Genomic DNA, 22,469 nt, shown 5'->3' with positions numbered 1-22,469 from the left:
TTAAAGCCCAAGTATTATTTTTACCCAGACAAGAAGGAGGACAAGGTCTGGTAGACATTAAAAGCAGGTTGATGGCATTTAGACTCCAGACAGTCAAAAGGCTCCTTTATGGACATGACATAAGCTGGTCTGAAATAGCTTGTGCCCTCTTGCAAAAAGCAGGCAAGATGGGGCTAGACCGACATCTTTTTCTTATGGATACCCAAAATCTTGATATGTCTGGTTTGACATCTTTCTATTACTCAGTGATGAAAGCTTGGAGAATTTTTCATATTTAAAGGGAGATAAGTGGAGCTGAAGGACTTTGGGCTAAAGAAGAACCGTTGTTGTATAACCCTGTGATGAGCATGGAAATGCTACAATCACAATGGGTGAGGGATGCTTTAAGAAATGCAGGAATTCTCAGAATTGGAAGAAGGATGGATGTCAGCTGAGAGACTGGCGATTAAGATGGGTGCCAGGTCTATTCGACTGGCAGAAAGGTTACTGAAAAGTATTGTTGATTTATTACCGGCGAACTATATATCCCTTCTGAATCGAATGGAAGATGAGAAGGAACTTTTTTTTCCAAGGCTTGAAGTTGCAATTGCTGTTGACAAATTTCAAGAACAAGAGGGGAGTTTACTTACTTTCAGGACTCCTCAACTTGGACTTTTCAGTAACATTGGGAAACGAGCACTATATACTGCGTGTACAAAGGCTTTACATCAACATTCCTTGGAAGGACTTAAGGAGTCGAAGTGGCAGGAGTTTTTTAGACTGGGCGCTTCCCCTAAAGGTAGCTGGAGGACCTTGTACAAGCCTCCAATTGAGAAAAGGTCTGGAGACCTTCAGTGGAGGATTGTGCATGGCATAATAGCTACAAACAGACACAGAGCACACATTGATCCACAAGTAGAGGAGGGGTTTCCTTTCTGTGGAGTTACTGAGACGATTTTTCACTTATTTTGTCAATGCACGAGGCTACAACAATTGTTTGCTCAAATTGAGGAATGGTGTCAAAATTTGGGAGAGGTTTTTTCTATGATGTTGTTAATTTTTGGTCCCAAATACAGTTGGAATAGGAGACAAGTTCATGTTTTAATTAATTTCTTATTTGGACAAGCCAAAATGGCAATATGGCTGTCACGTAAAAGTAAACTCAGTGGTGTGGGGTCAACTGATGCTGTGCTAGTGTTAAAGGATTTAATAAAATCAAGATTGCTAATTGAATATGCTTTTTACAGTTTGGTGGAAGATTTGGAAACTTTTAGTAATCTTTGGGGAGTAAACCAGTGTATTTGTGGAATTGATGATGATGGATCTCTTAAGATATGTATTTGAAGAAATTTCTTTTTTTTTTTCTCTCTCTCTGTTGTGTACTCATGGTGTTGATTGATGTATGATGGATTTGTATTTTGGTGATTAAAATGGCTTGTAAGGTCTCTCTCTCTCTCTCTCTCTCTCTCGGAGTGTTTTGGTGTGCGTGAGGTTCTCACGAGGGGAGGGTGATTGTTTACTTCTAACTTTTTTCTAAACTTTTTTTCAGTTTTCTAATTAAAGTTTATTTTGCTAGTGATAGTAAAGCATTTTCTAAGATCAGAGTGGGAGCAGGATGGCGTCACTCACGCCACCTGTTTCCCTTCGCCATGGAGTTAGGTGTGTGACGCCGAATGGGGTGAATGTGGAGGAAGTTTTGCTGGCCGTAGGAGAAGAGATTGGATATCAAAACATTTCATCTGCTTTGCGTATGAACAAGGCGGTGGTTGTGTTTGTAAAAGAAGAGAATCAAGTCAATCGTCTTATAAGCAGCGGAATAGTGGTGAGTGGAGACTTTCTTACAGTTTCGCCGCTGGTTGCTCCAGCTATTAAAGTAACTGTTTCAAATGTGCCTCCGTATATTCAAAATCAGGAGATAGAAAGAGAGCTTTTGCGATATGGGAAGTTAGCTAGCGCAATTAAAACAGTTCCTCTAGGATGTAAACATGAAGCGCTTAAACACGTAATGTCGTTTAGAAGACAGGTCTTTATGTTCTTAAATGAACAGGAGATAGATGTGTCTTTTAGAGTTTGGCATGAAGGAAGAGCGTATATGGTGTATGCAAATACTGGAAACATTAAATGCTTCGAATGCGGTGAAGTTGGGCATAAACAATTAGCATGCCCACATAAAGTTCAAGTTGTTGAGGAAAACGGTAGACATAATGAGGAGGTTGCTGTGAATGATGCTGAGAATGTGCAGTAGGTAGATGTGGAAGATGATGAGGCTCAAGAAGGTAAGGAAGTGGGAGAAGAAAAAGAGGTCCAGGGAGCTGAGGAAGTTGTAGAATTAACAGAAGAAAATGACAGTCGAATTGATAGTGTGATTTTGAATGATGAAAAACTAGAAACAGTTGTAAACAATAGTGAAGATGTGGAAAATGTCAGGCCTATAACAAGTGGAGAAAATGAAACTGAGGATAACTGTGATGCAGAAATGAGAGACGAGGATGTACTTTCTGAGATCTCAGACATTGGTTCACAAGTGATGGAGGACACATATTCTTTAGAGGAAATTAATGATTTCCTTGACACAACATTGGGTTAAACTGTTGATGTTAAAGAGCTCTTTCCGGATGTGGAAAAATTCATAGGATCAGTGTTGTTGTTGCAAAAAACCGTGAGTTATGAAGCCTTGGATAAAAAGAAAAGATTTCGGCTGAAAAAGATGCTAACGAAATTAAGACGAAGTAAAGTGAAGGTTTCAAAGAAATAGTAATATGAACAAATCACAAGTGGCATTCTTTACTCTGTGCTTTTCTCTTTCTATTTCTATCTATTTCTTATTTCTCTATATGGATGTGTGGAGAGTGGGATCATTAAATATTAATGGGGGTAGAGATAAGAATAAATTAGCACAGATTTCAGAATTTTTGAGAATTGATAAGGTTAATGTTTGTTTTTTACAAGAAACGCATACAGATAATGATAATGAAGTTGAATGGGGATTATGGTGGAAAAGAGATTTTGCCTTGAGTCATGGGACAAGAAATAGTGCTGGAGTAGCTATTTTATTTTTTGAAGATGTGAATATTTTAAAGATAGAAGAAATTGTTAAAGGAAGATTACTATTAACACAAATTGAGTATAAGGGGATTGAATTTGTATTTGTAAATGTATATGCTCCTAATAATGGTCTAGAACGGCTGTTTTTTTTATGGAATTAGGGAAGGTAATTGAAAAATATGATGACAATGTTTGTTTAATACTTGGAGGTGACTGGAATTGTACAACAGATTTTATTTTTGACAGAAATGGCGAAGAGCCGCATAATAAGTCTATTGATGCATTAAAACAAGTTATTAATGAATTTCAGTTAACTGATGTGTGGAGAATGAGAAATGAAAGAGTAAAGCAGTATACATGGCTGAAAGTGGTGGATGATAGAATTAGTGGTGCAAGATTGGATAGGTTTTATTTTAAAAAGACATGGAATAATAGGGTGATGGTTTTTCAGATCATCATATGGTTACATTAGATATAAATCTGAAGAAGTTTTTTAAATCTAATTATTACTGGATTTTTAATGTTAAGTTATTACAGGATGTTTCTTTTTGTGAAACATTTAAATTGTTCTGGAATATATGGAAATTGAAGAAAAAAAAATTATGAAAACCTAAGCCAATGGTGGGATGTGGGTAAAACCAATATAAAAATGTTTTGCCAAAACTATACTTTTCATTCATCAGCTGAATTGAAAGCAACAGTGAAAACTTTACAAATGGACATTGAGTCTCTGGAAAAACAAATTGTGAATAATAATGAGGCTGTACAATGTAGTGGGCTAAATAAGAAAAGACAAGAACTGAGGTTTTTTTTCTAAATGAACAAGCTAAAGGAGCATTGATAAGATCAAGATACTGTTCCATTAGGGATATGGATGCTCCAAGTAGCTTCTTTTTTAATCTTGAAAGGAAACATGTCCAGCAAAAGATGATGTGCCATCTTCGCCGTGCAGATGGATCAGTCACATCAGATCCTACAGAAATGAGGAGAATGGCAGGAAATTTAAAGGTCCCATATTGTACACATTTCTGGAGGTTTATTTTAGTTGTTGATGTCCTTAAGAATATATATCTGCGGTATGAGTGCCAAAATCCATCTCAATATATTTTTACAGCTCCTTTTTTAGGAGCTCTGTCAAGAACAGGTCGATTTTGGCCCATCTAATTAATATTCATGAGCCTCTCTTCTGATTGGCCTGTTGTTTTCTGAGTGACGCACATCCAAGCCAGAGCCATACAGAGAGAGAGTTGCGACAACTCCGTTGACGCCAATGGACCATTTTTTTACAGCAATGGCGGATGGAGCAATGGAGACGCTCAATAGTTCCCGGAAGTTCGCGCTAATAATATCAGCGCCATAGAGATGCAGCAGAAGAGACCGCTGTGATCAACTTTTAAACGGTAAGACATTTATAGAACAAAACTGTATACTATCAGCACAGCTAATCAATTTAACTTGTGCAGTAAAACAGATTATTATTACATTATTTCTCACTTAATTAGTAGATTTACGGGATGTTATGCATTATGTCCATGCAGTTTCATCCATCATTGTGTAATTAAGGCTTTTAAACAGGATTTTTGCTGATGGGAGCTACTTAATAGTTCTGAATTTATTGCAATGAATGCTGATTGACCTAAGTGAGAATGAAAATTTTAAAATAGGCGAGCTATTTTCGTTTCAGAATCATGCTAGGCTATATATATATATATATATATATATATATATATATATATATATATATATACCACTGCTGTATTATAGCAGTAATCACTGTAAACCTGTATGTTATTACTGTTTTTACACTTAAACGTCTTAACTACTATGGAACTACTGTGTGAAGGATCAGTGATGCCACAGGACTGAATAGTGATGAAGCATCACAAAACCATTTTTCCTGTTATTCTCCTTCTCTATCCTGCTTTCAGAACAAGAACCACCTGAAGTAAAACAGTGCCAGCTCCTAAGTATGATTACATAACATTTTGTTAATGTAATCTATAGATTGCTCCTGCTGACTATATCCAGTTTTTTATGAAGACTTCAGATGACCAGCACCTGTGAAGAGATGACGCCAACACTTGAGAGGACTTCAGATGAAGCAGACTCTAAATAAACATACAAAACTGATAAATTGCCCTTGCATTGTAATCAACATGATCACATCATGCTTTAATTTGTTCATTGTTTCTGATTACGTGACGTTACTTAACTGCATGATTTGTATAGCTTAATTTCAGAACATTTCTGCAATATGGACATTACAGTAAAACAGATACGCCTGTTAACAGAGCTCTTATTTGTAAAGCTGCTATATGTGTATACTAAATATGTGCATAACAAAACTCAACATACATAAAATATATGATTTAATGTGTAAAAATGTTTTAATTTGAATATACTACAAATACATTTTTAGATATTGAGGGGTGCACAAGAATCAAAAACCTTAATCAAGATTCATTTTCACTTAATCTTAAAATATCTTTACTTATTTGGAATTAATTTAAAAAAGACAACAAACTTAACACTTACAATGAGATTAGTAAAACGACAATAAACATTAAGATGTGATTGCACTTGATTAACATACAAGCTGTAAGAACACACGCACATATAGAAATAATTGTATTTAACGTTATATATAAAGGCTGAATTACTTGGTAAAAGACCACGATGTTGTTTATATAGCAAACACGGACATTTACCATGGTAACTTCAGCCTTAAATATGTTAACAAGGCAGGTACGGATCGCTAACCACATTAATCCTCAAATATTAGCGGTTTTTATCTTTTAAAACCAACACTATTACAACTACATATATATTGTCAGGCTCGGGGTAAGGAGAGAGAGAGAGAGAGGTAAGGTGAACTTAAAGATGTTTAATGGTTGAACTCAAAACAAAACGGTAACATTCAGAACAGGAATCACATCATTATGAAAAAGGGGTAAAACAAACAGAAAGCAGGATAAACTTAACTTGAGGACAATAAGAATGACAGGCAGGCAGGCAGGTTGGTTTTGGCAGGAAAAAAGGTATGAAGTCCAGTGTCTATCGAGTAGATCTGACGGTGTGCTGGTGAAAGTGCTGTGTATTTATGGAGGAGAGTTAATGAGGAACGGCAGGTGCAGGAGATCAGTAGGCTGGTGATTGGGAACGAGTGGGCGTGGTGATGGAACCTGACGGTCCGGATGTGTTGCTGACAGTACCCCCTCCTCCACGGGCAGCTCCCGATGCCCGGGAGCGACGGCGAGGGCGGCCGCGAGGTCTGGGAGCGGGACGGTCCGGGTGTTGCTGGTGGAAGTCGGTGAGTAGAGAAGGATCAAGGATGTCATTGCGGGGAACCCAGGACTGCTCCTCAGGACCATACCCCTCCCAGTCCACGAGGTATTCCAGCTGACCCCCTCGCCGCCGAGAGTCCAGGATCTCCCGGACAGAGTAGATGGAAGGGTCCTCCTGGACCTCCGGAGGAGGAGGCACCTCGGCACCGCCAGGTTCTGTGGAGGAATGGAGAGGAGGGTTAGTGGCAGGTTTAAGGAGAGAGACATGGAATGTTGGGTGAATGCGGTAGTGTGCAGGGAGCTGGAGCAGGTAGGTGACAGGGTTGATTTGCCTCTGGATGGGAAACGGCCCGATGTAGCGGGGGCTGAGTTCCTACAGGGCAGTCGGAGGCGGATGTCCTTCGTGGAGAGCCATACTAGCTCTCCAGGTTGGTAGGTGGGAGCTGGACGACGTCGGACATCCGCGAAGGTCTTGTGTCTCCGGACTGCCTGCTGTAGGTGGACGTGGGCCGAATCCCAGACCCTCTCACTTTCCCGGAACCAGTGGTCGACGGCTGGGATGTTGGAGGGCTCTTCCGACCAGGGAAATAGAGGGGGTTGATAGCCCAGCACACATTGAAAAGGAGTGAGGCCGGTGGTAGATTGTCTCAGAGAGTTTTGGGCATACTCAGCCCAGGGCAGGTAACGGCTCCAGTTGTGCTGGTCGGAAGAGCAATACGCCCGGAGGAAGCGTCCGAGTTCTTGTATCTTCCGCTCAGTCTGGCCATTGGTTTGAGGGTGGTAACCTGAAGAAAGACTGATGGAGACCTGGAGTAGCTTGAAGAAAGCATGCCATACCCGGGAGATGAACTGTGGGCCCCGGTCCGACACAATATCCTCAGGGAGGCCGAAATAACGGAAGACAGACTGGAAGAGGGTTTCGGCGGTCTCCATGGCTGTGGGTAGTCCCTTGAGGGGAACAAACCGGCATGATTTGGAGAATCTGTCGACTATCACTAGAATGCAGGTGAAGTTGTTGGATGGTGGCAGGTCGGTGACAAAGTCGATCCCGATGTGGGACCAGGGCCGGGCAGGTATGGGCAGAGGCTGGAGTTTTCCCTGTGGTAGCTGTCGAGGTGTGTTGGTGATGGCACAGACTGAGCAGGCACGGACATGACGGGCTACCTCACGGGCCATTCCTGGCCACCAGAACCGGGAGCGGAGGAGTGAGAGGGTCCGCTTGCTGCCTGGGTGTCCAGAGCCCGGAGAGGAGTGGATGGAGTCCAGAAGGGAGGAGCGCAGGGTGGAAGGGACGTACTGTTTCCCTTCTGGACCTCCCAGCGGAACTGGCTCTCGGGATGTGGCCTCCTGGAGTTGTTGGTCGAAGCTCCACAGGATAGGGTTGAGGACAAGCTCTGGAGGAAGGATGGGATCAGAGGTTGACTGGGGGTCTGGTTGGTGAATGCGGGATAAGGCGTCCGCCTTGATGTTCTTATGGCCTGGACGATAGGTGATGGTGAAGGAGAACCTGGAGAAGAACAAGGCCCACCAAGCCTGGCGAGGATTCAGCCGTTTGGCCTCCCGGATGTACTCCAGGTTACGGTGGTCGGTGATTACGGTGAAGGGATGGTTGGCACCCTCCAGCCAGTGCCTCCATTCCTCCAGAGCTAACTTGATGGCCAGGAGTTCCCGATTGCCGATGTCGTAGTTTTGTTCCGCTGGGGAAAACTTCCGGGAAAAGAAGGCACATGGATGGAGTTTAGGAGGCTCTCCGGACTACTGAGAGAGTACGGCTCCAGCCCCGGTGGTGGATGCGTCGACTTCCACGATGAATGGCTTGGTAGGGTCTGGAAGGACGAGGGCCGGAGCCGTACTGAAGGCGGATTTGAGGGTGGTGAAGGCGTGGGTGGCGGCAGGAGTCCAGGTAAGGGTTTTGGGCTTCCCTTTGAGGAGGTTGGTGAGGCTGGCAGAATGAAGACTGAAGCGGTGGATGAAACGGCGGTAAAAGTTGGCAAATCCGAGGAAGCGTTGGAGTTCCTTAACTGATGATGGTGTGGGCCAGTCCCTGATGGCTGCGACCTTGTCCGTGTCCATGCTGATCCCAGCTGGACCGATGACGTAGCCGAGGAACTGGATGGTGGTTTGGTGGAACTCGCACTTCTCCGCCTTGAGGTACAGATGGTGGTGTCTCAGCTTCGTGAGGACCTGCGTAACGTGGTGGCGATGGTCGGCCAGGTTCCGAGAGTAGATGAGGATGTCATCTATGTAGACAATGACGAACCGGTGGAGGAACTCTCGGAACACCTCGTTCATGAAGCCCTGGAAGACAGAGGGCGCGTTGACCAGGCCGTAGGGCATGACCCGGTAGTGGTAGTGGCCGGTAGGGGTGATGAAGGCGGTCTTCCACTCGTCCCCAGGGCGTATGCGAACGAGGTTATACGCGCTACGCAGGTCCAGCTTGGAGAAGATGCGAGCTCCGCGCAGTTCCTCGAGGGCAGCTGGGACCAACGGCAGGGGATACGGGAACTTGACCGTCTGGGAGTTGAGGACACGGTAGTCGATACAAGGCCGCAGGCCTCCGTCCTTCTTGCCCACAAAGAAGAAACTGGAGGCGGCTGGCGAGGTGGATGGTACAATAAATCCCTGTTGGAGAGCCTCCTTGATGTACTCCTCCATGGCCTTCTGCTCCGGGATGGACAGAGGGTATACCTTACCCTTAGGGAGTTTAGCTCCAGGCAGCAAGTCGATGGCGCAGTCCCATGGCCTATGAGGTGGCAATTTGGTGGCGGCCTGCTTGCTAAAGACGTCCTGGAACGCCCTGTAGTCCTCCGGGATGGAGATGTCCTTGGCGGAGTCGGGACTCTCGACGAGGGTGGACTGGATAGAGAGGTTGGGAACAGGTAGGTGTTGAAGACAGGATTCGTGGCACGTAGGACTCCACTGGAGGACGTCACATCTCTCCCAGTCCATCAACGGAGAGTGTTGGATGAGCCAAGGGCGTCCCAGGACGATGTCCACAGTAGCGCCCTCCAGCACCAGAAAGGAAATCTCCTCCACGTGGAAGTTGCCGATTTGAAGGTTGAAGACAGGTGATCGTTGTTTGACTCGACCGGGTCCCAGGGGCTCACCTCTGATGGTGTTGATCAGGTAATGGGGAGACTGAGGTAAGGCAGGCAGGTTGAGGGTTTTTAACGTGTTGAGGGAGATGAAGTTTCCCGAGGCACCCGAGTCGATAAGGGCTTGGACTGTGAAAGCAGAATCTTTGATCAGTAGAGTGACTGGAAGTTTTCTCATTTGCGATACGTCTGGGGATATGTTAGAGATACTCACAAACGAACGTGGTGGTTTGATGGGACAGGAAGTGATGGTATGGTTCTCTCCTCCACAGTAAAGACAGAGCCCCTGGGACACGCGGCGGTATCTCTCCGCAGCAGACAGATGGTATGAGTCCGTTTGCATAGGTTCTGGTGCTGGAGGAGAATATCCGGGAGCGGGCGAGGCGACTGGAGGAGAAATGGCGTTAGGAGCACATGCAAACAGGCGTTGGGCGATCTGGTTGGTCCTTTGGAGGAGCACTTCGAGACCGATGGAATCATCAAATATCACCAGTTGCTGTCTGATGTTACTATTGAGCCCTTGACGGAAGATGGAGCAGAGCGCTGGTTCATTCCAGCCACTGAGGGTCGCTAGAGTACGGAACCGGAGAGTGTACTCACCAGCCGAAGAAGAGCCTTGACGCAGGCGTAACAGTTCATCCGAGACTGATAAGGATCCGGTCGATCGTCCAAAAACTTCCTTGAAGTGTTTGGTAAATGCAGATAGATTGCCGATTAAGGGGTTATCCGCTTGCCACAGTGCATCAGCCCAATCCAGCGCTCTGCCCGACAGCAAACTGGTGATAAACGCCGTCTTCGAACGCTCCGTGGCAAATCGCTGGGGCTGCATCTCAAAGTGGAGAGTACACTGGAGTAGGAAGCCGTTGCATTTGTCCGCCTCGCCCGAGTAGCAAGCAGGCAAGGCCATGGGACTTCCAGAGGCAAATGGGGAAGTGCTCGGTGCAGGCTGGAAGATGGAGAGGAGAGGATCGGAAGTGGGGCGAGTTGACATGGTGAAGTATCTGATGATCTTTTCTAGGTCAGATCTTCTGTCAGGCTCGGGGTAAGGAGAGAGAGAGAGAGGTAAGGTGAACTTAAAGATGTTTAATGGTTGAACTCAAAACAAAACGGTAACATTCAGAACAGGAATCACATCATTATGAAAAAGGGGTAAAACAAACAGAAAGCAGGATAAACTTAACTTGAGGACAATAAGAATGACAGGCAGGCAGGCAGGTTGGTTTTGGCAGGAAAGAAGGTATGAAGTCCAGTGTCTATCGAGTAGATCTGACGGTGTGCTGGTGAAAGTGCTGTGTATTTATGGAGGAGAGTTAATGAGGAACGGCAGGTGCAGGAGATCAGTAGGCTGGTGATTGGGAACGAGTGGGCGTGGTGATGGAACCTGACGGTCCGGATGTGTTGCTGACATATATATACTACGTATACATGTATACATTATTTTATAAATAATGTCAATAAATCATTTTTTGTCAACTAAATACCAAAAATTGCTGTTCTGTCCCTCTAACTCAATGTATTCCAATTGCCCGCTATGAACTTCCTGGAACTATTTGAGGGCTGCGTGTATCACGTGACGATCGAGCGTTTTGGACTTCCGTTGTCGCAACTCTCTCTCTGTATGGCTCTGATCCAAGCCAACTACAGGTAAATATGGTCATGTATGCTGTAGCCTAGCTCAGAGCCTAGCCTGCTGTGGCTTGGTGATACTCAACAGGATATTTCAGAATGATCATTAATGTTTTTTTCTTTTTCAAACACTGAATGCAATAAGCTACGTAACTGTTGCTTTAGTAAAGCCCCTTTCACAATGCGCGCTGATTCCGGAAAATTACGGGAACGAGCGCTGTGTGAACAAAAGCCAGAACCAAATGCCATTAAGGCAGTGTTTTAGTGATGATGCACTTTACCCTGCGACTCTTCACGACGGAAAAAATACGTGCAAGTGGAATGAAGCAGCGATCAGGGTGTAAAGAATTAACTCAAATTTAAAGTTGATTCGGATATAGAATCGAATCTAAATTTCAGGGAAATCAATTTAGAATTAATAGTTTATGTTTCTTGACCGGTCGTCCACCGAATCGGTCAACTCAATATACCTTATCAATTCTGAAGTCTATTCACGCTGTAGGATTACAAATTTATAAAAGGTTAAACATAGATTCCAATATAACTGCCTAAACAGAAAAGTAATGCATATTGTGATTTCTAAGAGCAGACAAACCAGACCCTGAGACAGGAACCTTATGTCTTTAAGCAGTTCCTGAACATCTGGCAGGTTTCTCTTATTAAGTGTGAAATCTAAGCTCAAAGTACAACTGTGTCCTTTTGTTTATTCCCTTTGCATTTGAATGCTAAATAGATCAAAGCCGGGAAAATCCTACTAGGCTGACTATCTGTACTGCATTTGCATGCTTTGTTTAGATTGACTCCACCTCTATGTTTTCCTCTCCCCCTGGAAAGGTATATAAACTGTAATGTATATGCCTTAGTAGACGACTTTTGATGACTGCAGCGAACGAACAGCTAGGATCTCAATAAAGAGAAACTTCTGCTTCAAGATATCCAAAACGTCTCCTGGTCTCTGAGAAAAGTTCACAACAGTTTTGGTGCCCTGTGACCCGGATAGAGTTCCAGCTCCTTCACCTGAATCCAGATTGAAACAGCAAGCTCAACAGAACATCTGCTTTCAAGACTGCATCTTTTGGAATCCAGAGCGAAACTTCCAGCTGAACAAAGATTTCCATGAATCTTCCTTTACAACCAAGGGTTGGTGAGTGCTACTCTATCCAAAAGAACCGCTAAAGACCAGTACATATAGTTATCCTCTGCGCCGTCAGAGAAGAGTTAACAGACAGCTGTAGGGTTTAGTTAACTAAGTTATCCTCTAAAGGTGTTCTTTTAGAGATGAAAAGTTACCCTCTGTTAATTCAGGGAAGTTTAGCATTACGTGCTAAAGTTGTTTATCCTCTGTTCACTCAGGGAAGGTTAACATTACGTTAATATTTGTTCACCCTCTGTTTTTTTGGCAGGGAAGAATTGGTTATCCTCTGTTCACCCAGGGAAGTTTAGCATTACGTGCTAATATCTGTTATCCTCTGTTTTAAGCAGGGAAGTTTAGCATTAAAGTGCTAAAATTTGTTATCCTCTGTTTTGGCAGAGAAGTTTAGCATTAAGTGCTAGTAGTTTGTGTTGTCCTCTGTTAATTCAGGGAAGTTTAGCATTACGTGCTAAAGTTGTTTATCCTCTGTTCACTCAGGGAAGATTAACATTACGTGTTAATATTTGTTATCCTCTGTTTATTCAGGGAAGGTTAACTACAGCTATTACAGTTTAGTTAACTAAGTTACCCTCTAAAGTTGTTCTTTTAGAGAAGAGTTGTTTATCCTCTGTTCACCCAGGGAAGTTTAGCATTACGTGCTAAAATTGTTTATCCTCTGTTTCATGGCAAATCCTCTGTTTTAAGCAGGGAAGTTTAGCCTTAAAATGCTAAAATTTGTTATCCTCTGTTTTGGCAGAGAAGTTTAGCATTAAGTGCTAGTAGTTTGTGTTGTCCTCTGTTAATTCAGGGAAGGTTAACAATAGTTGATCTGTGTTAACAAGCGTACCCTCTGTTGATCAGAGAAGTTTTAGTGTTGTGATTGCGTGGTAGCAAAGAAACTTGAAAAATGGTTAGAAAGAATGCTAGGCTAATTCCAACCACAGAGAAAGGTGGACTAGCTACGCCATTATGGACAGACGATGAGTTTAAATCATTGTTAGGAGAGCATATGGACTCAATAGTGACTGAGTCAGTAAAATTGGATTTGACAAAGAAATTTGGTATTGATCCAGATAAAGTTTGGTCAATTGAAGAATGCAAAAAGGTACTCGGAACATGTATCCGAAAGAAAAACCTAAAAGGCATTATCTGTTGCCACAGAGAATTGACTTTATCCTTAGCACAAGAACAGGCTCAGGTTATCACTAAGTTGAAAGAACAAAACCAACAGCTACACATTAGATTGTCCTGTTTCACTAAAAAGGTAGGCTATAACCAGGCTTCAACCAAAAGTGATTCAAAATACCAACAGTCAGATGAAAGATATCCTGACTTACAGTCTTCATGTAGACCAGAAGACAGTGGCAATACTGTAACAATGGAGAAAGATGCAGTGAATTCAGTGAAGGTATGTGGTGCTAGGAGAAGATCTCAGGGAATTGAGAAAATTGAAGGTGTTTCTCCAAACTCTTCTGTTGTCCCAGTACAAACGGTTGCCAAAGCGCTAAGACCTAAAGACATAGAGAGATTGTCCCAGAGCTTACCTTCAGCACGCACACATTTTTCAGAATTTAGAAGAACAATGAACAGCAAAATGCGTCTCTACGACATGTCGTTAGCAGAAGTCACACAGCTGATGTCACAAATTCTAACTGAATCTGAATTCAACAGTTTTGAGTCTGCTGTTACTTCTGAACTACAACATGCCAGTAAAGGCGATTTGAGAGAAGGTGTTTTAAAAATTCTAAAGAATATCATAGGACCCAAAACAGACTGGTCCAGAATCACTAACTGTGTGCAAAAGAAGGATGAAACTGTAAGTGAGTACACTGAAAGGTTTTGTCAGTCAGCTGCAGCATACAGTGGAATAGCTGACACTCCAGAGAAGGTGCTAGATGATAAAGGACCACTAGCTCGTACATGGTTTGATGGCCTTTTAATTGAATATAGAAATGCACTGCCTTTCTTAGACCTCACATGGTCCAATAGAACCCTGCAAAGCAACTTGGACAGGTTAGCTACTTGGGAAAGAAACTCTGATGTTAAAGCCAGAGTAAAGATTGCAGCAGCATCCTTTAAGTTGAAAACAGAGAACCAACAGGAAAGTAAATGTCCTAAGAGAGAGGGTAGTTGTCATTACTGCGGTAAACCTGGACACAGGATAAAAGAATGCAGGAAAAACAAAAAATACGTAAAAGAAATGAACAATGTAAATCAGCTTTTACACAGTCTGCTAGCAATGCTAAAACAGCACCTCCCCACTACACCAAACTCACTGGGCAGCTTGCTGAGGTGCTAACCGTTAAGGCTGTGAATTCTTAATTACCCCAGTAATCTACAACAAAGATGAAAGACTCTTTGTTAACAGAACAAAGGGAAGTTGAATATCACTCCCCCCAAACTTGGGGACACTTGGTTAACAACACTCACAGCCATACCAGAATATTTTATTCAGTAACCCATCCTCTGTTATGATGTCTACCAGGACTGATGTTTAATTAGAGGACTGAAATGTAGTGATTGCATTGTTTTGGAAATACATGTATTTTTGTTCTGCATTAGGAACTTATGTCTCACACTATACAGTGTGCACAACACTTAAAGGGACAGATTAGGACACACAAACCAGTGAGGAGCCCAGGAAAGAACCGAAGTGCAATAGGCCTCGGGGGCCAATCCTGCGGTGAACATTTCCTCATAGGTTTTTCCCCATTAGTACTTTCAATCCCCACCTCACTGGTCTATTAGGTGTCAAATTAAGATAAGGTTAAGAAAAAAAAAAAACACTATACGATCACTAGAATTTTAATGTAATAAATAAAACCACTATACGATCAACAGAAGTCTAAAAATGTCTATGCATGAATACTGCTGGTCTGCTGTTTCTTTGTTTTCTTGTGTTTCAGGTGTGTATGCCAAGTCATCTTCATAAGAGAAACCCTGGTGTGAAGCATCACTTCAGACATCCATGAACAAGCTTCATGAGGACAAAGAGTCATCTGAGTGAATCTACGTGGGAAACGGACTACAGAAAACAGACAGCTTCACAGCTATTCAGGCGCCATAGACTTCAAGACTTCCACTCTTACGCTACATGATTTTCTGTGACATCATGTAGTTTGTACGACATTTCACCATCCCTTGTCGTATGTGTCAACAGTTATGGTTCTGAAAAGAACTATTACACCTACGTAAATCTAGGACAAGACACAGAATAAGTTCTATGTGCCTGTAACTTTTTCAAGTTACATGACTGCAAGATGGGGCTTATGTTAACCAACGTAGGCTATAGAATGGACTTATGAAAGTTTCAGAGAATCACATGAGAGAACTTCAGTCATCCATCAACATGATCAAGATTGGCATTCTAGTAATCACCATGAACATTGCAACAGAATCCAACAAGACATTCTTGATCTTTCAGCAAAATTACACCAGATGACTGAAAATAGTTCTTCATGGTTTGGAAACTTGTTAGGGAAACCCTGGCTGTGGATCAAGGAAATAGCAGTTCTGCTATTGATTCTCCTACTGGTGTACTATCTATGCGTCCACAGTATCAAGTGTTTCATTCAGCAAATGACCCACGACCATCACAAGGAAATTACTGGTCCAACCAGAAAAGACTATTACCCGTAAGAACTTAACGGGCCCTAGCTGCATGTTGGTTTCTGTGTCAACATGCCGTTACAAACAATCACCACAGAGCAAGTACTATGTGCCTGTAACAATCAAAGGTTACAAGAACGAACTTTTAAATGTTTAAATTTGTATTATGTGAGAGTTATTAAAACTCTCAAAGAGGGGATTGTAGGATTACAAATTTATAAAAGGTTAAACATAGATTCCAATATAACTGCCTAAACAGAAAAGTAATGCATATTGTGATTCCTAAGAGCAGACAAACCAGACCCTGAGACAGGAACCTTATGTCTTTAAGCAGTTCCTGAACATCTGGCAGGTTTCTCTTATTAAGTGTTAAATCTAAGCTCAAAGTACAACTGTGTCCTTTTGTTTATTCCCTTTGCATTTGAATGCTAAATAGATCAAAGCCGGGAAAATCCTACTAGGCTGACTATCTGTACTGCATTTGCATGCTTTGTTTAGATTGACTCCACCTCTATGTTTTCCTCTCCCCCTGGAAAGGTATATAAACTGTAATGTATATGCCTTAGTAGACGACTTTTGATGACTGCAGCGAACGAACAGCTAGGATCTCAATAAAGAGAAACTTCTGCTTCAAGATATCCAAAACGTCTCCTGGTCTCTGAGAAAAGTTCACAACAACGCTCATGGTCAGGAGCGTAAATAAACTTAAATATTACTTTGGGAAACTAAAGCCAGGTAGCTTGATCTGGGCAAAATAGTACTTTGTGAACACAAAAGGCAAGACAATTCTCTCAATGAAAACAAGGATTTAATGAAAACTACACTAGGATTACAAAACTAAACTACTTAAAACACGAACACACACACACACACATTCACACGCACACTCATACAGTTTCAGAGATGGGATTTTATGAATTGTGAGAAAACCCAAAACGTGTTCTATTACTGTTACTAGCTTCTCAAATCACAACCTCAGAAAATCACAAAGCAGAGATCTAACTTAAACGAAAACGCACCAGATTTCAACAAGAAATGTGAGACCTTGTTTACTTGCGCTTGTGCCGGAATGGGGATTCCGTCTGGGCTGGAGGCTCGCCTCGGCAGAGATTTCTGGTTGGTTGCTAGTCTGGGAATGACGTCGTTGCAGGGTTCTTCCGCGATAAGGGCTGGGCAACGGGAGTTGCTCTCAGAGTTTGATTGGCGCCTGGGTTGCAAGGCGCGTAGGCTCTGAAGGTTCAAACCGGGATGCGAAAGTCTTTTCAGTTTCTTGTGAGTTCTGGAGGGCAAGAATGCCTTGTAGTTGGAACGAGCAGGCGATCTTCGGCAGAGAAAGTTTAGAGTCTTTCAGGATGTTTCAGGGCTCTTCTCGCTCAGTTCAATCAGTTCAAGTCGGCACTTCAAGCACGATTCAAGCCAATGTTCTGGTTCGGGTCAGTAAGTTTTAAAGGGTCTTCCTATCCACGACCCCGAGGGCTGCGGACCAATGGAGTGGCCACGGGGCGGGGTCACGCCCCCATGCCACTCCTCCTGGCATGTGAATTATTTGAATATAGATTTCTCTGCGATTTGGTTATTAACTTCTGTTAACTAGTGTAATGCATAAAATACACACAACATCAAATTCTCATTTACTCAGACAACCTGCATTCGTTATGATCTTTCAAACGATACCAAATATAGAAATATAAGGTTACACATGGGATACATATTTAATAACTTGGTTAATTAAGGCACACAATAGTAAAGTACACGATTACACGGTACACATTGAGCATACAGGAAGGAGGGTGCCCTATCCCTTTGCATAGTAAGTTCGATTGATTGAAATAGCGTTCTTTGTTTCTTTTCCTTCTGCATCACATTTGTTCGCACCTTCGGTGCGCGGTGGGGTATTTCTGGGTTTTGAGTGGAAAAACCCCACGCCGCTTGAAAAAGAGGTCAGTAAGAGTTCGGCGGGCCGGAATGGACAATCTGGAATCGATCATTGTTCTTTGTTTATTCGTGACTCAGTTTTATGACGGTCTCGGTCAGAGTGCGCCGGACAACTGGTTCTTTGTGGAATGTCGAAGGGGGAGACGATCTCTGGGGATTGTCCTTTTCCGGGAGTTTCACAAGGCTCAAAAGATTGTAGTCATGAATTAGCGATTAGCTGAACACACATCACTGTTGTTTCCCTGATGGGATTAATTTTATGGCCGCTTTGTTCCCTGCGGCGCAGCAGACGGACCATAGGGTAGACACCGTGACGCCAGTGTCTTCGCGCCGTTTCGGCAAATGGTTCAGACAAAAGAATCTTGATCTTCCTTGGAGTATGGAGATTTGTTCATTACTTGTGTCTTGCGTAACTAAAATCCTACAAGGGAGCTCCTCACTATCAGCGCTGAAAATCAGGTTAGTTTCAGTTTAGTGAAACGTACGCGTCGCATTACATCTCACATCCAAATGTCACGTCTTTACGGGTTGTGTGTAAAGCACGCACAGATTCCGGAAAAGAACTGTGAATGAACCTAATTAAGCAATTCCGGAACAAATCGTGGGACACATTATCCGTGTATTTTCCGGAATGGCTGTGTGAAAGAGGCTGAAGTTGACGTGCCACTGGTCTCTTATATTAACGTTGTTCAGAAGCCTGTGTAATGATGTAGCTTGATATCTATCGACTGAACAGGGTTTTCTCCACTTGTTTTCGTGTTGTTGTTGCTTAGCAATGGCATAGACACGAAGTTATCGAGGTTTCACAAAAGGAGGGTGGGGCGGTGGTTGGTGCTCAGGGTGGTGACTGAAGGCGGTGACTGAGTAGATCGGACGTCATATTTTTACAGAAGTTACAGGGGCTTGTGAAAAGGAACGGCTACTTTATTCAGGCTGTGTGCAGTTTGCTGTGGACTGACTGTTTTGAAACTTATATGGTAGTTACATAACCCCTAGACCAGCGGTTCCCAATTCCAGTCCTCGCGACCCACCGCTCTGCACATTTTGTGTGTTTCACGCATCGCTTCTGACTTTTGTTCTATTCCAACGTTACTGCCCTTCGAAGTGGACATCACAGGATATTCCGCCATTATTCATTAGTTCGAAGCGAGCGTATGTGTTCCATTTGAAGGCCATTAAAGCCTGCAAGACGTAAATTTAAAATGCATTTATTTACAGATGCACTTATGTCACACTTCTCTAGTAAGTTTCATCTGTGTGTGAAGACACTACATGCGGTGGCGTAGCGCAAATATGTGAATGAATGTTTCGAAGTATAGTAAACAGATTTCCCCCGCTTAGGGAGCAGGGAGCAGGGAGCAATGAATACTTTGCAGGGACCATGTCAATCGGATCGCAGTTCCTGCACGGACCTCACTTCTAATGAGCTGGTTATCTGAATCAGGTGTGTTAACTAAGGGAGACATGCAAAATGTGCAGAGCGGTGGGGCGCGAGGACTGGAATTGGGAACCGCTGCCCTAGACCTCAGTTATCATGAAAAAAGCCAGGAAATTTCGATTTTGACAATATGGGACCTTTAATTACCTTTCAAGAGCTCACAGAGGCCATGAGGCAACTATCTAAAGGCAGATTGCCTGGAATTGATGGATTACCAGTGGAATTTTATCAACAATTCTGGGATTTGATAGGACCAGATTTATATGAAGTAATTTTAGAATGCATCAAAAGTAATCTACTTTTTAAACTTAAGTTGTCGTCGAGCAGTTTTGTCATTGCTTCCAAAAAAAGGAGACCTTGGACTGTTAAAAAATTGGAGACCAGTTGCTCTGTTGTGCTTGGACTATAAGATTTTTTCTAAATGTCTTTTTTCTCAATTTCTGGACAACTATATAGCCTGGTTATTGAAACCCTATTATGTAGGTTAAGAAAGAATTTAAAAGGAACTTTAATTCCTCATGGTAACGGTTATTTTAGGGTGGTTTTATCAACCTATGCAGATGACATTACAGTTTTCATTAAAGGTCAAGAAGATATTACAATTTTAACAAATACTATCAATTTATATGAAAGAGCCTAAGGTTAACTGGACAAAAAGTGAAGGATTTATGGTGGGTAATTTGGAAAAAGCTCCACAGCTTCCAGGAGGGTTGCAATGGAAGAAAGATGGACTAAAGATCTTAGGAGTTTTTTTAGGAAATGAACAGTTTCAAAGAAAAAATTGGGAGGGTTTGAAGGAAAAGGTGTCTGCCCGTCTGTCAATTGTCGTATCGAGGAAGAGTTCTGGTAGTAAACAATCTGGCTGCTTCTATTTTGTGGCATAGGACTGTTGTTATGGAACCACCAGAAGAGTTGATTTCTAGAATACAAAGGACAATAGTAAACTTTTTTGGGGATGGACAACATTGGACCCGTGCTGCAGTTTTGTACTTGCCAGTACAGGAAGGTGGCCAAGGACTGGTGGATGTGCGAAATAGAATTCGTGCTTTCAGAATACAAGCTGCACAGAGATTTCTGTATGATAAAGATGTAATATGGGGGAAAACTGCAAGTACGATCATGAGGAGAGTTGGTGACTTTGGACTTGATAAACAACTATTTTTAATGAATCTTGAAGAGATTAACTTATCTGAACTCACAGTTGGTGCTACAAACATGGAAAAGTGTTATAAGAAAAGAACAGGATGTGGGCAAAGCAGAACAGTGGGCACTGGAGGAACCACTCTTTTTTAATCCACTGATTCAAACAAGGCTGCTGTCTTCTGTGACTGTACGAAATTGTTTATTGAGGAATGGAATTGTGAAGTTGGGCCATTTATTGAACAAAGAAGGGTGGAAGTCTCTTGAAGAACTTAAAGAAGTAACAGGCTTGAGATCGTTACGTCTTGTGTCAAAACTAAAGGAAGAACTTACCAATGCTTTACCAAGTGGATACAGGACATTTATCGCACAGAGACTTGAGAATATCCAAGATATGAGGAATAATGTGGAATTTCCAGAACTGCTTATTTCTTCTGCAATAAAGGAAGATGAAGAAGTGGTCGATGCTATTTTTTCCATTCAGACTCTTGTTTTTTGTTCTTTTAAAGGTGTGACAAAAAAAAGAAATGTATAATATTAATGTAAAAGCAATGCATCACGTTTCATTGAGAAAACAAAAAGTCTCAAAGTGGCCAGATTTGTTGAACCCAGAATTCCTAATAAGAGACCGGTGGAGGACCCTATATAAACCTCCAGTGGAGAAGCGTACTGGTGATTTACAATGGAGGATTATTTATGGGGCAATAGCCACTGATGTGCACGTAGCACACCTGAATATATCTGTGAAGGGGGAATGTAGATTTTGAGGGGAAAAGGAGGATTTGGAACATTTGTTTTTAAAGTGTGAGAGATTAAAAGGTATTTTTATTTTGCTTAAGAGCTGGTTTAGTAAATTTGAGGAAACGTTTTCTGACAAAGTATTTATTGGAGGAATAAAATACAAATTTTCAAGAAGGAAAAAAATGTGTTTATTAAATTACCTGATTGGAACGGCTAAACTGGCAGTGTGGAAAACACAGAAAAATAAAGGTTTACAACTAGCTAATATAGATCCTGAAGAAATGTTGAAGTGGCTAATTGCAGGGATGTTAAAGATTGAATTTGCCTATTATAGGTTGACAAATAACTTGTGGGGTTTTTGTGAAACATGCTGTGTAAATGAAGTGTTATGTATGTTGTATGATGATCAGCTTGTTTTTAATTTTTGAAGGTTTTTGGATATTGGTTTTATAGAAAAGGTTATATTGTTTAGAATTGTGAAGTAAATTGTATAAATAAAGATATTGTTAAACCTCTCTCTCTCTCTCTCCCCCCCCCCCCCTCTTTCTCTCTCTCTTTCACTCTCTCTCTCTCTCTTTGCACACTCTCTGCATCATTCTGCTAGCTGAGCCAATGGATGAAAGTTTGCGGTAGGCGCAGGAATTGTGTTCTTTTTCAGACATTTATTGGGCATGGCCAATCCTGGAAGCATCAATAACACCATGTCTGTTAGTTGACACAGACTAATCACAACAGTGATGTGGGAATATAACAACAGTTGGATCCTTTGCGTCCCAGACTATCCCAAGATTTATTGCACGCCTGTGATGATGGGATTTCTAAAAAAAATTTTTTTATTATTATCATTATTTATTATAATATTTTTATTTTTTTTGGAAAAAAGAAAATCACATTACACTTCTAGATGTAAGTATTGGGTTTCAATCTAATTAAATATCTAACTTTACAGAAAAAAGACCTCAAAACAGTTTAAATATAAATTACTAATTTTTTTTTGTTTTGTTTTGTTTATACTTTTTATTACATACATAAATGGACCAAGATGAACATATTTGGACAGGGAGTGAATTGATGATAATCTGGATATTTAAAAAATGAAATAACATTATTGTGTTAATAATAATGTTGTGATGTACTGGTCTTAGCGATAAGACTAGTCTTATTTATTATTACAAAGTGCTCAGTGCATATTAAAATCAACTTGAATGGCATGTTGTCAGTATTTTGTCTCTGTTCTGTTCTGTTTTCCCTATGTTTTTCCCCTTCTGTTTCTAGTCCATATGGTTTAGCCCTTGTATCCCCCTTTTGGTTTGTGTTTAGTTGGTTCAGTCTTGCCCATATTTGTATTTCCCCCTCGTCATCTCATTATCTTGTTTGTTACCACGCCCTATGTTCAGTGTATTTAAGTCTGTGTCTCTCACTCCCATTGGTCCGTCGATAACGTT

The 22,469-nt window shown here is 42.0% G+C and overlaps 2 protein-coding genes across 6 annotated transcripts in view; both read left to right on the top strand.

Annotated features, from left to right (window-relative positions):
- The window catches only part of LOC141297672 (LIM and SH3 domain protein 1-like), a 311,981-nt gene that overhangs the window by 213,731 nt on the left and 75,781 nt on the right, over positions 1 to 22,469 (top strand). The window lies entirely within an intron of this gene.
- The window catches only part of arhgap23b (Rho GTPase activating protein 23b), an 81,760-nt gene that overhangs the window by 33,552 nt on the left and 25,739 nt on the right, over positions 1 to 22,469 (top strand). Inside the window, exons 22-23 of one of the 5 annotated variants that reach the window (XM_073828053.1) lie at positions 4,314 to 4,424; positions 4,953 to 5,368. The exons of 3 other annotated variants lie outside the window; for them this stretch is intronic. In XM_073828053.1, coding sequence (XP_073684154.1) covers positions 4,314 to 4,384 — 71 coding nt within the window. In that variant the 3' untranslated portion in view covers positions 4,385 to 4,424; positions 4,953 to 5,368. Of the gene's footprint in view, positions 1 to 4,313; positions 4,425 to 4,952; positions 5,369 to 21,628; positions 21,764 to 22,469 lie in introns of those variants that run through there. One more of the 5 variants, XM_073828054.1, reaches the window with a different exon arrangement.

The sequence above is a fragment of the Garra rufa genome, chromosome 22 (assembly GCF_049309525.1).
Source record: "Garra rufa chromosome 22, GarRuf1.0, whole genome shotgun sequence".
Classification (NCBI taxonomy): Eukaryota; Metazoa; Chordata; class Actinopteri; order Cypriniformes; family Cyprinidae; genus Garra; species Garra rufa.
The sequence above is the reverse complement of the archived record's forward strand: the minus strand, read 5'-3'. Positions and strand labels throughout refer to the sequence as shown.